General features: G+C 39.6%; 1 protein-coding gene across 2 annotated transcripts; it reads right to left on the reverse strand.

Annotated features, from left to right (window-relative positions):
• Window positions 1–4658: 4658 nt before the first annotated feature.
• Window positions 4659–12302, reverse strand: OLFML1 (olfactomedin like 1). Of its 2 annotated transcripts, none has more exons than XM_027714503.2 (3): window positions 11959–12302; window positions 9652–9940; window positions 4659–6566 (listed from the first exon to the last, which is right to left on the reverse strand). In XM_027714503.2, exons 1-3 carry the CDS (start codon window positions 12082–12084, stop codon window positions 5788–5790), a joined length of 1194 nt encoding a protein of 397 aa, XP_027570304.1. In that variant the 5' UTR covers window positions 12085–12302; the 3' UTR covers window positions 4659–5787. The 2 variants fall into 2 exon arrangements, with proteins under 2 accessions (XP_027570304.1, XP_039240237.1); XM_039384303.1 differs by having other exon boundaries at window positions 9652–9750; window positions 11959–12020.
• Window positions 12303–14161: the final 1859 nt, after the last annotated feature.

Raw genomic sequence — 14161 nt, forward strand, 5'->3', positions numbered from 1 at the left:
ACTCTTAAGAAACAGTTCAAAGAGCAGAAAGAAAAGCCTCAGTCTTGTAATCATGGAGTGGGCATTGACTCACTGCATGGGGTCAGTCCCACTGAGAAGTCAGCTCAAAATAAAAAGGAAAGGCAGATGGTTATCTGTAATAAATATGACACTCACATAGGGAGCATTTCAGAGATTTTTTTTTTGTTAACCTTTTCTACATAAAGATTTTACTTGTTCAAAATTATTTTAAAAGGGGTTTCAAACAACTGTCGTTTTGAAATATTTTGCAATAATAAATTCCAAGGCAAATTAAACCCGGGGTTTATACTGTCAGTGTGAACAGCTGAAAAAACTGAGTAACACCCAGATATCACCAACAGAAAACTTTTAAGGCTTTATAAATACATATATATATGTGTGTGTGCACAACACGTATATTTGCACACATAACATTGGAAAATGTTGAGTCATAAATTAAACCTCCTCCTAATACTGAGAATCCTGTCATAATGGGCATGTGTGCACATCCCCTTTATGCTTTGTATGCAATCTCCAGATGACTTTATTCTCATGTCAGTGAGCACAAGATTTTTTAACTGAAATTAACTGTTCATTTCAATCACAAGAGAAAATTTTTATACTTATAAGATATGAACAAAATGGAAAAAAACTTCAATATTGTCTTTTTTTATACCTGTTTTACCATAACCCACGGTGAGAGGTATGTTTCTAAATTGATCTTGTTTCTTAGGGAAACTCCCCATATGATTTGCTAATTCTTGTGCATAGTCAGTTATTTAGTCTTATTCCTTAAAATATCAGCTACTATTAGCAATAGTTTGTTTTTCTAAATGCCCTGTGTAGTTGCAGTAACGATGTCACAGAACTTATGGCATGTTTAATAGAAAAGGTCTCTAAGGAGAAGTGCCAGTTCCTGCACTTGTGTCATGCATTGCTACAGGCTTGGGGATGAGTGGCTGGAAAGTTGTCTGATGGAAAAGGACCCAGAGATGCTGGTTGACAGCTGCTGAACATGAGCCAGCAGTGTGCCCAGGTGCCCAAGAAGGCCAATGGCACATGGCTTGTATCAGGAATAGTGTGTCCATCAGGACCAGGGAAGTGAGTGTCCTTCTGTACTTGGCACTGGCGAGGCCACATCTCGAGTCCCATGTCCAGTTCTGAGCCCCTCAGTTCAGGAAGGACATTGAGGTGCTGGAGTGTGTCCAGAGAAGGGCAATGGAGCTGGTGAAGGATCTGGAGCACAAGTCCTGTGAGGAGCAGCTGGGGAAAGTGGGGTTGTTTAGCCTGGAGAAAAACAGGCTCAGGGGTGACCTTATCACTCTCCACAACTCTCTGAAAGGAGGGTGTAGCCAGGTGGGGGTCAGCCTCTTCTCCCAGGCAATCACTGGCAGGATGAGAGGACATAGACTTAAGCTGCACCAGAGGAGGTTCAGACTGGACATCAGGGGGAATTTTTTCGCAGAAAGGATTATCAAGCATTGGAATGGGCTGCCTGGGGAAGTGATGGAGTCACCATCCCTGAAGGTGTTTAAGGAAAGGCTGGATGTGGCACCTAGTGCCGTGGTTTAGTTGACAAGGTGGTGTTCACGCAAAGGTTGGACTCAATGATGTCAGAGGTCTTCTCCAACTTAGTTGACTCTGTGATTCTGTACATTGTTTTTTTTCTAGGCTTAGGGCTCAATACGGTGCAAGTATAATAAAATGTTATTTTCTTATATGCAATGCAAACCCATGAAAAGTTCAAATAACTTAAAAAGTCACAGGTCTGGATTTCTGCCTTCAGGAGGAGCTATTTCTTCAGTATTAGGAGAACCGCATCTTAATGATTTCGGTTCTGCAGTTTGTTTGCTGAGCTTCCATGCACTGTCTCTGCAGCCGTGTCCTCTGACTGGTGACCCTGGCACAAGGGGTGGGAAACAGCGTGTGGGGGAAAAAATGCACTGCTACAAAGCAGGATGACAGTAGGCATGTAATATTTGTGCTGCTTAGTGGTAAACCCATCTGTAATAAATATGTAGTGTGAGTTTTTCTTATATGGTGTCTGCTTGCATGAATGCTAATACAGGCTCACATCCTCCAGATCCAGGCAGATAGAAAAGAAGAGAAAGGAAGAATATTTTCTGAGGGTCAAGCTTATCTTTGATGGGCACTGTAGAAACAAAACCATTTATACTGACATAATTTACACCATGCTCCCAACATCAAGCTCTGCTGTACTGGCAAGTTGCTTTTAACATACAGTCCACAGATCCTTGACATCCACAAAAAAGTAAGCAAGTACAGTGTTTTTAGAAAGCTTAAATTCATCACACGGGTGTCAACAAATCAGAGAAGGCTGAAAACCTTTCTGTCTGTGATAATTCTGATTGTTTCAAGTGCAAACAGGACATAATCCTTGTAGATTATCCTGACGTGAGCCAGCTTTCTGCAGAAGAGTCAGTCATGATTTAATGCAGGAAAGGACAAGGTAACTTTGGTATCAGTGAAGAGGTGAGGGGCCTTTATGGCAGCCAAAGCATCGAGGAGTGCTGCTGTTGTTAGGAGGATGATGATCCCGCTGTCATAGTGGAGAGCACTGGATTCTACCCTGAGAGCTGCAGCAAAGCAAAAGAGCCAACACAAGAGGGACCTGTCTGTCGAGTCCGAACATGACAATGCAGCTCTGAAGAAGCAAAAAGCCAGTGGTTCAGATGAAATGAGCACATGGAGAAGGCACACTGTGAGAGGACAAGGGCAGTAATGGATGTTATCTAGATGGTGAAGGTAGAGGTCATAAACTCATTTGTGTTTTTTGTTCCTGATGAAGACTTCTCTGTGTTCATCTCCTTGTACCAATTTCATTCCCATGGTAACAATCGTATCATCTACCTGAACTGGGAGTCAGTGCCCTCTTTCATGCAGTCTTGTCACGGCTTACTACTGCTTTGCCAACAGTGCTTTGTCCTTGCTTTTTGGAGACTGCTATGCTGGAGCAGATAATATTCATTTCAGATATTCGTGATCCTTCCCATTTCTGAACAGGCAGTCCTCACTTTTGCCCTTTTTCATCCAGGAGTTAAGCAAATGCCTCTTCTGACTTCCTCAAAAATATCTGCTTGTGTGTTATCAGTTATGAAAATTAATGAGATCATATATATTTATGAGATTACCAAAAAGTTGGAGGAGAAAGCATACTGTCTTTTTCTTACCTGAATGTGAATTGATCAGCAGCACAGAGCATATTCACACACATGACTCTCTCAACTGTGTCATTGCTGCTGTAAGCCCAAGATACTGTGGTCACTTCAGTCTGCAAAATTCATATGCTACCCAAACCCACAGCCCATTTCCCATCTTATTTCATACTGCAGGACCAGTAACCTAGTCTTTGTTGTGCTCCAGGAAGACTATGAGCAAGAGTGAAGTGTTATAAGTTGTTCTTTATCTTTGTTATAGCCGTGGTGAAATGCACGTGGTGGAAACTCACAGATGAGTGCAGAGATCAGATCATACTTTGTGTTAGAGAACACTAAAAATATCCATGGGGATTTAGAAAAACAAAAGCAGTGTGAAAGTTCATCCTCAAAACTATAAAATAGAGCCAGAGCGAGCCTCAGACTCAAAAGAACCACCCCCACCTCCAGGTCCCAAGGAACTCCTTCAGTGGCCTGCAACAGACTCCTTGTGTGGTGCTGGCACAGTGGCTCAAAGGATTCCAACCCCTCTCCTCCCCTCTTCCTTGGGGCTCCATGCAGAGGAGATGGAATCTCCTCACACTTCAGAGACAGGACCACATGATGGGGAAGAAGGGCGTACACAGCACTTGGCAACGAGCAATTCTTTTATGGGGTGCTGGGAGACCTTGTGCAAGGTGGCTGTGTCTCCATCTCCTGCAGGTGGGAAGTCTTGGCTGCTGTCAGGCACAGGGTGCTTTAAATTTATTATAAAGCTTGGATTTCCCAGACAGCAAGGTTCAGCGAAGACCCTGCTTGAACTTTTGAGGATGGCTCATTAAAAACTTTACATAGAACAGTAACATGGGCTTTCTCTGTTGTGTAATAATAGTATGGCACATGGCACATCCCAAGAATGCCTTTTCTAAAGAACAGACTCAATCCATGTTTGCATCAAAAGCTTTTATTTCTTAAATAAAGAAAATTGCACATCTTTTTGCAGTAAAAGATCTCAAAGCCTTCCAAAGGTGGCTAATACCATTTTGTATTTAGGTGTTTTTATTTTTACAGATGAGGAATAAAAGGCCAAATAGTCAAGCCTGCCTTTAGCCCATGGTCACGCAGGAAACCAGTGCCAACTCACCTTACTTTCAGCCTGAGATGTCTTTAACTGTGCTTTCCTATGGCTTCTGTAACACAGAAGTAGTGCTCTAATCATTAAGGCTGCTTAGAATGCTACAGTTTTTTTTTTTTTCTAAAAGCAGAGTATCACTATTGCAGCTCAGGAGTCTATACACTCTTAGTTGAATTCTGGAAGTCCTTTTCAAAATCATTCTCTGATGTTTGGCTGTTCTGTTGAGGCTATTTTTAGGCAGAACAACAGCTCTTTCAGTCTAAAGAACTAAATGGGCTTTCTGTAGAAACAGCTGTGGATTGCTATTCAAGCACCACTCTTTGTGGGTTTTGGGGGAGACTTTTTTTGTTGTGTTTATTTTTCCTCTAGTTTTTTTTTTTTTCTTATTTGTTATTAAACAGAAATACAGATGTCATTAAAATTAAAAACCCACAACAACTCAAAACTACAGCCAGTACCTATATTTCACACTAAAAGTCAGTTTGGTTTTTGAAACAAAAGTGTATTTGTATTTACCTGGAGTTTGTCTGTTACTCACTAACACAGGACTGAGCAATGACATGCCCTCTCTTGCATCATTGTGCTCATCAGGGCCACCTTTTTGAACAGGTATTTTCCTGGAGCTGGAGGACAGGATGAGAAAGATTCTGCTACGACCAGTGGAAGTGATTTGAAGCATTGGGAAATGCCTCACAACTAGAAGGGAAACAAAGAGTGACATGTAGAACATTTAAAAAAAATAGTGTTTGATACAGAACAGGATAATCTAGGAACATTCCTTCTGTCACACAAGCAGTTATGCACTAAAAAAATACTGAAAAGTGGCAACTTGAGGCTGATAAGAGTGAATATTTAGCTGCAACTAATGTATGGTCAGGTTCAAAAGTGGACCGTACAGCTATATGGATAAGAAAAATGTGGAAATATAATGGAAATACTGTAGAAGTTCAATGATTAAGAATAACCTTGATGTGATATATGAGAGTTAAATGTTAAATATAAACTATGTTTGTGAGGGTCTGTACTCTTATACTTTGTGATGTAATAAACCTCTGCAGTTAAAACTTACGGATAATTTCTCTGGAAGCATGTGATTTTATATTGCTTACCAGAAGGCTTTCTAAACCGACCTTCAGAGCGGTGGAGATTGTCAGATAGTGTGTATTGGACAGGAAGGACTTGTGATTTGATTTCCACAGCACTGAAGTAGAATACATAATTTTGAGAGGAAGAGAACATGTCAGAGATGGATTGTTATTCCTTACTCTTTAGGACTAGCATGTGTGTGTATGGGTTGTCCACATGTAGCATTTAGTCATCATGTAATTTATATTAATGGGGAGTTAGTTTAAGATCACTGGGGTACATAAGCCTAAAGTCATGTGAAATAGGTGAAAGTTGTAATGGATGGGCATAATGTAATTTTAGTGCACATTAATGGTCATGTTGACATGGGACTGGCAGCTTTTAAGTCTATTTGAAAAGTTGCTAAAGATTCTAAACTTTCTGCTGTGTGCGAAGCTTGTAAATGATCTGGGATCCATCACCCCAAGCGAAGAGTTGCTTTTCTTTAGGATTGTAATGTATAGTGGAGTGGCTCCCCTGACGTCTTGGGAAATGCAGTGCTGGGATTTCATAGGTGCTTACAGCATCCAAAACATCATAAACACATCGTATGCGAGAGGTGCCTCCGCTAGGAGAGTTGTAGACAACGTAGAGCGTGTTGCATGCCATGAAAGCTGCTTCAGCATCCTTGCTGCTGCAGGGTGTGTCCCAAGTGTGCTCCACTGCCAGGGTTATGTGGTTGATTTTAGTAATGACAATGTTTCCTCCAGTCTCTGGCTCTGCATGGATTGCCCAGAGCCCTTGCTCATCAATGGCAAGATCTATTTTTGTGTGTGGGGAAAGCTGATAGGCAGGAATCCTTCCAGCCCCTGGCAGTAGCATTTGGTCGGTTACTTTTCTGCTCTGCATATTGAATTTAATAATCTCATTTAAGGAGCCGTATCTATGATAGAACAGGAAACCCCGGTATATGACGTGGCCAGTTCCTTCCCAGGGAAATGGCAATGTGACTCTGCGAGCACTCAGTGCCTGATTGTTTTCCATGAATGTCATTATATTTGCAAATTCAAAAATAACATTATTTACAGAACCATTTAATAAATAAATCTTCGTATGCTTTTTGCCAGGATCTTTCATCCAAGAGCCATGCTTATCTCCAGTCTTCTTAACTATCTTTAGGGACTTAATACCTGCAAGCATGTGGTCACAACCTGCAAGGAAACACCCAGAGGAAAAGAAAATTAGGATATCTGTGAATTTTCTAGTTACCTTTCTTTGAAATACTTAGTTTCCTTTCAATTCCACTCTAAGACGAGGGTCAGTGTATCAGTAGATGTCAGCAGAGTGGCTATGACAAATAGTGCTGAAGATAGTTTTATATGAGATATTCCTGCTAAGAAAACTGTGTGCCTTCAGCTACCCATAGTGTGTTGGGCTTTGTTCTGTTAGACCAGTGTTATCCAAAAGGGATTCCATTTGTGTACCTGAGAGGAGACCAAGAGCACAGTTACTGATTCTGTGCTTATTCTTGTCAGTTCTTTTACAGGGTTATAATTTTTACTTCAGAGAACTGACTTCTGATTTAGGTTAACACAGTAAAAATAATCACATTTATGTCCTATTGAAGGCGTACAAATCAAAATCCATTTTCCTGATATGCCACATGTATAGTATTTTTCTTTCAGGACTTCTCTTATCCTCACTTAGCCTCTTTTTATGCATTTATATTATAAAGACAAATAAAAATAGATCAGCACAACAGAAATCCAGAACACTGGGCTATCTTCCCATTCCCCTTCCCAACACCTGCAGCACAAAGGAACTAGAACAAATGCATAGATCACAAAACCAGGAATGTGCATACATTCTTAAAAGAACTGGTATGGCATCTGTGTTATCAATTCTTGTGCCAGGGGCATGGCTGGTGGGATTGCATAGTTGTTTACCTCACTATAGGATTAAAATTGGCATCACAGAGACCCAGTCATAATTTTGGCTTCATTGCATTTTGTATGCACTCTGCATAGAAGTTTAAAACCAAAAAGCATCAAGCTTGTGAAGACTCCGGCATTTAGACGCTAAGATCTTTATCAAGCACCATCCTTTCCAGCAAAAACTCTATTGCAAAGCGTATTAACAAGCTTGTTTACCAAAGGCACCCATAAATTACAAGGCAGAGTATTTGAAGTTTAAAGAATTGCTCTCAGTGAAGTGCAGCCATTTCAGTAAACAGAACAAACAAAGCTCTAAGGCAGGAAGTTCTGGCAGCGGATGAAATAGAGAAAGCAAAACCAGCCTCCCTATTTGGCCTGATATGAACCTATTGAAGTCAGTGGCAAGATTCCAGTTGCCTGTAGAAAGCAATCTTTATGTCATTTGTGTGTACTGATACCCTCTAATCAAAGAATTTGGATGTTACTGCTACAGCATGGAGTTTTTTTGGGGGAGGGGTTTGGAAGTTCTCACTCTGGAAGCACCATCTCTGAACAAGGCATAATAGCTTTCTCAAAAGTAATGTTTCTTGATTAGATAGATTCTAGAAACTTTAAGCTGCTGAATCAAAATACCTAACCAACATTAGCAACATCTTCCTCTGCAGGAGAAATAACTGGGTTACTATCACAAATCTATGGAGTGTCTCTCTTCTTGAGAGAAAATTTTTAACCCCCCTTGGTTTTTATAACAGTTTGGAGGGAGACAGAGAAATCGAGACATTCACAGTAAGCAAAAAGTCTGCAGAGAACGTGGAAAAATTTTGGTAATGATACCTTCAAAGCCCACTATTTCTTATCACACCCCAAAATGTGCAGAAGATAATTTTGCATTTTCCACCCAAAGGCATTGGCTATTGCATGTAAAAACAGTGATTCTACATCGTTCTTTTCAAGGCTGTGTGAACTTGAACCAAAACCAGTAACATAGCTGGACTTCAAAAACACTTTCCTGCCTGAGTTTTAGAGTGACTCAGCAAAAATAATCATAGATTCTGGATAAGATATGATGGCATAGAAGCAGAGATGCTATTTGCTAGAGTTGAGGGTCTTTCTACTTTTTCCAAGTGCTGTAAAATCTATGCAGGGATTAGTTTTGCCATCGACTTCAATGGGAAAAGCTTCTGACTAGTATTGACAGTAAAATAAAAGTTGAAAGTAAAGTGACTAAGAACTGCCACAATAATTTCCAGCAAGGGAAAATGGAAAGTAATTTTCTCCCCCTTAAACTCTCAGAAAGATATAATTTTCGAAGTGTCCTAAACACAGTCAGTTTAAAAATTCTTCATTTCTTTTGCCTCTCTAAAAAAATGCCTAATGTTGAAAAGTTCTGTATATGGAACAGAAATATTGATAGTCAAAGCACTCAATCGTGGTGTATGATTAGAGCTTAGAAGCAGAATAGGTGATTGCTTTTGTAACCATCTGCCTTAATACTGTTTTGCTAGAAAAGTTCAAGGAAGAAATTGTAAACTTATTTGTAAAATTCAGTCAGTCTAATTCTCTTGAACTTAGTGGAATTATATAACTGATGATGCTAGAGGTCTTTCACCTGTCTTTTTAAAAAAATAACAGTTTATATGTCTTATTGTTTATTTTTCATTTCTTACTTTATGAAAAGAAAACAGACTACTTTTAAACATGTCTACAATACATAATTTACATTTATAACTCAACCTTTTAAGGGCAAAATACTTATAATTATAAATTTAATTTTTTTTTAAGTATAGATTTTATATGTGTGTATATATATGCTTCATGCTAGGTACCATAACATTTAATTTTCAAATCAGAACTGAGCTTTGCTTATGGCTAAGCCAGAGTGCTCTCCTGATAAAGTACCTAGGAGGGGAGAGAGAGAGAAAGAGTAACAGAGGAGGACAGTAAACCAGATGCAAATTGTGAATGAAGTGTTTATTAACTCACTTTTGAGTTGAGGTTTTGACCCTTGCCCACTCCAGAAAACAAAGGCCACCATTAATTCCTCATTATAGCTGCAGTACTCAGAAATGCATATCTTCAGAGGATTTTACATTACTTTATAATAAAAAGCAGCTTCCAAAGAATTAATTTGATATGCAGCTAGGATGTCTGCAAAATAAATGTTTGATTTGTACTTTCTTCTATCCCTCTCCCATACCTTTTTTGCATATACATCGTTTTTATAAGTGTAATATTTTCACAGCTAAACCCCCTTGCAATTATCTGTAGTATCCACATAGGTAATGGAAATCTGTTATCCCTCTATCAGCATTCACACATTGGTTAAGGTACTGGCTCATTCTGAAAAGCAAACTGTTCTTACTTGCATTAAGCATGAGTTTAAGTTTCTTTTTTCCTTCTGCCTCTTCAAGTAGCTGCTGTTTCACCAGGTCTTCGTGCACTTCTATGCATGGGTTAGAATCTGTGACAGATCCAAAATAGTCAATGTCCCTTTGTGCTCGTTCAATTCTTGTGAGCAAATTCTGTACTTCACTTTTAACCTCAGCCTTATAAGAGTTCAGTCCCGCCAGGCGCGACAGTGCCATCTTTGAAAAGCCTCGGAATTCGTCCACATAATCCAGTATGTCTTGGTTGCATTTTTCCAGCCTCTTCTTAAGTTGGAACACAGGAAGAAAATACATGGATATTCTGTATACATTTCAACATCATTCACGATTGCTTTAAAAAAAACACATGCTATTCTCTCCAGTCCTGCCCCCCATCTGTTTCAAACCAGTGGCTGTTGCTGGCTATCTATGTGAAGAGGACACATGAGACTGGCACAAGGTCTGGACAAAACCCCACATTTTTTGCCTTGATGTGTTTACTGACAGCCAAATACTTTGTTTTGCTGCTTAAAGAAGGAAAAGTTATCCAGTGGAAACAGCCAGAGGTACTTAATGGTACTTAATAACCTATCATGACTTGCTTTCCAGAAACTTTGGAATTCATCCTGTAGGACCACTGGTGAAGCAGTCTCAAAGTTTTCTGCAGATCTATCAACAGGAACATTTCACATAAATACACCTCTTCTGATCAAGGCAGAATCTAGTGGAGCCATTTTACATCCATTTAAAAGGGAAAATGAAAATACTGGTGTGCTATATTTGAAGAAGTTTTAGTTGATTTTTTTTTTTGTTTTGTTGTTTGTTTGGGGTTCTTTTCTGTGTCAAATAATTGGTTATATTTAAAAAAACAAAACCAAACCTGAACATGTTTCTTTTCACCTAAATTCAAATTAGTAATGTTTTCAATGGTGAGAAATGTGATTTCTCTGTTGCAATGCAGCTGCTTCTATTAAGATCATAGGTGTCCTGAAAATAGTAGCCCAGCTGCCACTTTGGGAAAATGAGGAATTTGAGCCAATCTTTGAGCCCAAACACACAACCATAGCACATCTAACTGCTAGATTGGGTGTTCTGGTTTGGTGCTTCACGCACAGATTTCAGGTATTTTGGTTTTAAGGTGGTGTTTGAGTAGGGGATGTCTGAGTTTCCCGAGTGATTAGTGCAGTCTGCACATGTTCCATGTAAACTTGGTGGTGGTGGTTTGTTTGCTTTGTGCCTCCCTCCCTCCCCCATTTATACATGACTGTAAGTCCCCAGGAAGCTCTTCAATGACTTTCTACAAGGACTTTATTTTAAATGTTTCTAAGTGCTGCCTTCAGTGTCTGCCTCACCCTTTGTCCTGTTCTTTGTTTGGTGCCCTTTGCACCAAATGCCACAGGTGGAGTTGCATAATTTTTAGTAGGTGCCAAAAAGAACAGGAATTACCATGTGAAGTTATTTCTATAGTGGCTAAGAAAATTTAATTCTCACTCTGCACAATGGGAACAGAATGTCAGAATAATCCTTCAGTTCTTTCTGTGTTGTGAAGTTTAGACCGGTGGGAGTTTTGTACAAAAAGAGACATGAGACAAGGCAAGTTAGAGCTTCTCTAAAAGTCTGCCAGTGCAGGCCAGGAGCCAAGGACATGTTAATCATTTAAGATAAATAATACATGATTATAGCACACCAATACTGAAGAGATATTTTGCAGTACTGGTAGCATTTTTACTGCAGAAAAAGAAGCAAGAACTAGTACATTTATGTAATTAATTGAAAGGAAGTACTTATTTCAGTCTCCCAGCTGTAAGGGGATTATTTAAAGTGAAGATACACTTCTAGTTTACAGAAATGTGTCTTAAACCCACCTGGAACAGTAGTTTATCTGTACATAGAAAAAACACCTGATAAACTTCTATCTCCTTGTTAACACTTGACAGCACTTCTACTGCTGACAATATGTTTATTACTATTCCCTAGGATGGACTGTAGCAGTACTATATAAACAGTTGCATTTTTAGCTAAATTCATTGGTGTTGTAAAACAAAACATACACATGATAACAGAATGAAAATATAACATTATGAAATTACATCGTGCAGTAAATGACGTGGCAAGTAGGAATCATTATAGTTCAAGGTTTAGCCACAATTTTACTTATTTATTTGAAAAAGCTGGAAGTGTGTCATCCTGGTATTGTATATCATACAGTCTGTTCTGTGTCCACACACACAGGAGAGCATTCACACGTGTTCAAAGCTCTTTGCAGGCAGGCAGAGTTGCAGAAGGATGCAGGTAGCACGTACCTCCAGGGAGAGGAAACGCCGGTCCATGTAGTTCATCAGCGCTGCATCCTGCACCAGGTACTGCGCTGCTCCCAGGGTGCTCGTGAGGAAGGGAACTAACAAAAGCTGGACTTGCAGGACTGCCATTGTATCATAAAATTTTGAAGCAGAACAGCAGTGAATTAACTGCGTGTGCGTGTGTGTGTGGAGGGCAGTCCCAAATGCTGCCAGTCCAAGCTCAAATGAAATTTAACATCGTCTGATGCCCCGATGTGAAAAAGTAACACTAGAAAGTACTGAAAAGTTAAAAGTACTGTGGCTGCAAGTATTGAAAAGACTTAAAATGGCCGTTGCATTTTATCATTAAGAAAATAATGTTGTGGAAGAGGGACTGAATGTGTTTATTTCTAGAAGCCAGATGACTGCTTCTCGGTCTGTGATCCTGTGATCAATCCCAGATGTTCAGTACTGAGTCACAGAAAGCCTGTGGGCCAAATTTTATTAAATACAAATAAAAGTAATTTATTTTCCCTCTTTTCTCCTCCCATCTGCTTTCCCGTGTGACCAGGACTGTGCAGTGTGTGCTTGGTGTAAGTCAGCATAGATTCATAGTCAGCAGAGCACGGGTCATCCTTTCACAGGGAGATCTGATGCTTAATGTCTGTAGCAATTTCAACAGCCACAGCTGTCACTGTAAAACAATCTAAAGCAATTGTTTTCACTTCCAGCCTACTTACAGCAGGACTGAAAACCATAGATAAAATTATTTTAAAAAAACCCTCATTTTTCTCTTCATTTGTCAGTACTTTTCCAACTACAATCAATATCCTTAACAGAGTTCTGCATCAATTTAGTTAAGTCCATGATAGATCTTTTCTTTTCGAATAATAGTTCTACTTAAGATGGCTTAAAAATGAATTATAATTGACTTACATGAGTCTATTGCATTTGAGACAATACTTATTTATTTGACTTCATAATTTTTATGACTGGATTCCTTGTCTGGAAATATCCATGGCTATGCTAACACTGTATTTGCTAGGAAACCATGTGTTGGGAGGTTAGAAAGCTCCCTTTGTATCTGAAGCCAAACTGGACGTTTCCATTTCTCAGAATTCTCCACCTCTTCAATTTCCCTCCCCCCCATTTTTCTTTTTCTACACTTTTGTCCTCTCCTCACATTTACAGACCTTTCTTTTTCTTTCTGACTGCCTTGTGTGCAAACCTTTGTTTCATGACAGAATTCAGGCAAGTGTGTTACAGCAGGCAGATTTCCACCCCCACGTGCTCGATCGTTGCATGGTGGTTGTGTGGCTTTGCAGGCAAGTTTCACGGAAGTGCACAGATAAGTATTCGGTATTTTAGTTTTCTTTTATCCTCAGAGGTGTACACAATTTGCCAGTTCCTGTTTGCAGGCAAAGTCAGTGGTGCACAGAGGCTAATACTTGGTCCTCTGCTCCAGTGTCATTTCCCTTTACTTCAGAGCTCCTGCCTGGGAGGGCAGAAAGCTTGCCTGCTTGGACCCTCACGCTGAGAACAGACACCCTAGGAAGTGTGTAGTCTTCCTTGATCATGTACTGTGGAACATCTTGACCTCGTGTGCTGCTTTTCCACAAAATAATCAGCTACAACACTGGGGAAGAACGACACAGAAAAACGATCCCTTTTCTAACCTCGTAGGTGAACCTGAAATCCTTCAGTGTTCTCTGAGGTTAGTATGTCTATCCCAACAATCTAAGGCAGTGATGAGGAGATGAAGACTATAGAATTTAAGAGGTTAATGTCTTCATTTAGTGGAGGAAGGAATCTTACCTGTGTAAAACAAAATCTGTCACAGTTTGCCTGCGGTTATGAACATGCTTGGTTTAAGCTATGACTGCAAGCCCTATCTGAAGGTAATATGAAGTAGCAACTTTATGGCTTTTAATATTCTTTTTAATTGCACTCTATAGTCTAGATTGCTATCTAAAATAAGACAGTAGTCTCTTTGGAGAATTTATTAGAGTAGGTCAGAGTATTAGTCATAGCAGAGCTCCATACTGAAAGTTTCTCCTTAGGAAGGGCATTACAGGTTTGTGTGAATTTTTTATAATTAAAGACTTGACTAGATGAACAATACCATTTATGAGTTTCAGGACAACCTTATTTCTGTTTGATTCCAGACACCCAAGCAAATAACATACTCTAAGCAAAATATTTCAAACTTACTTTCAAGAAAGCACAC

This window comes from Pipra filicauda, unplaced genomic scaffold (assembly GCF_003945595.2).
Source record: "Pipra filicauda isolate LSUMZ 115617 unplaced genomic scaffold, ASM394559v2 scaffold345_size814242_pilon, whole genome shotgun sequence".
NCBI classification, from domain to species: domain Eukaryota; kingdom Metazoa; phylum Chordata; class Aves; order Passeriformes; family Pipridae; genus Pipra; species Pipra filicauda.

Excerpts from the sequence above, each read along its gene's own strand:
- OLFML1 (XM_027714503.2), bottom strand. The coding sequence starts at position 12,084 with ATGGCAGTCCTGCAAGTCCAGCTTTTGTTAGTTCCCTTCCTCACGAGC. Across the intron at positions 9,941-11,958 it reads GGCGTTTCCTCTCCCTGGAG|AAGAGGCTGGAAAAATGCAA; the intron begins GTACGTGCTACC and ends TTCCAACTTAAG. Across the intron at positions 6,567-9,651 it reads TAAACTCATGCTTAATGCAA|GTTGTGACCACATGCTTGCA; the intron begins GTAAGAACAGTT and ends GTTTCCTTGCAG.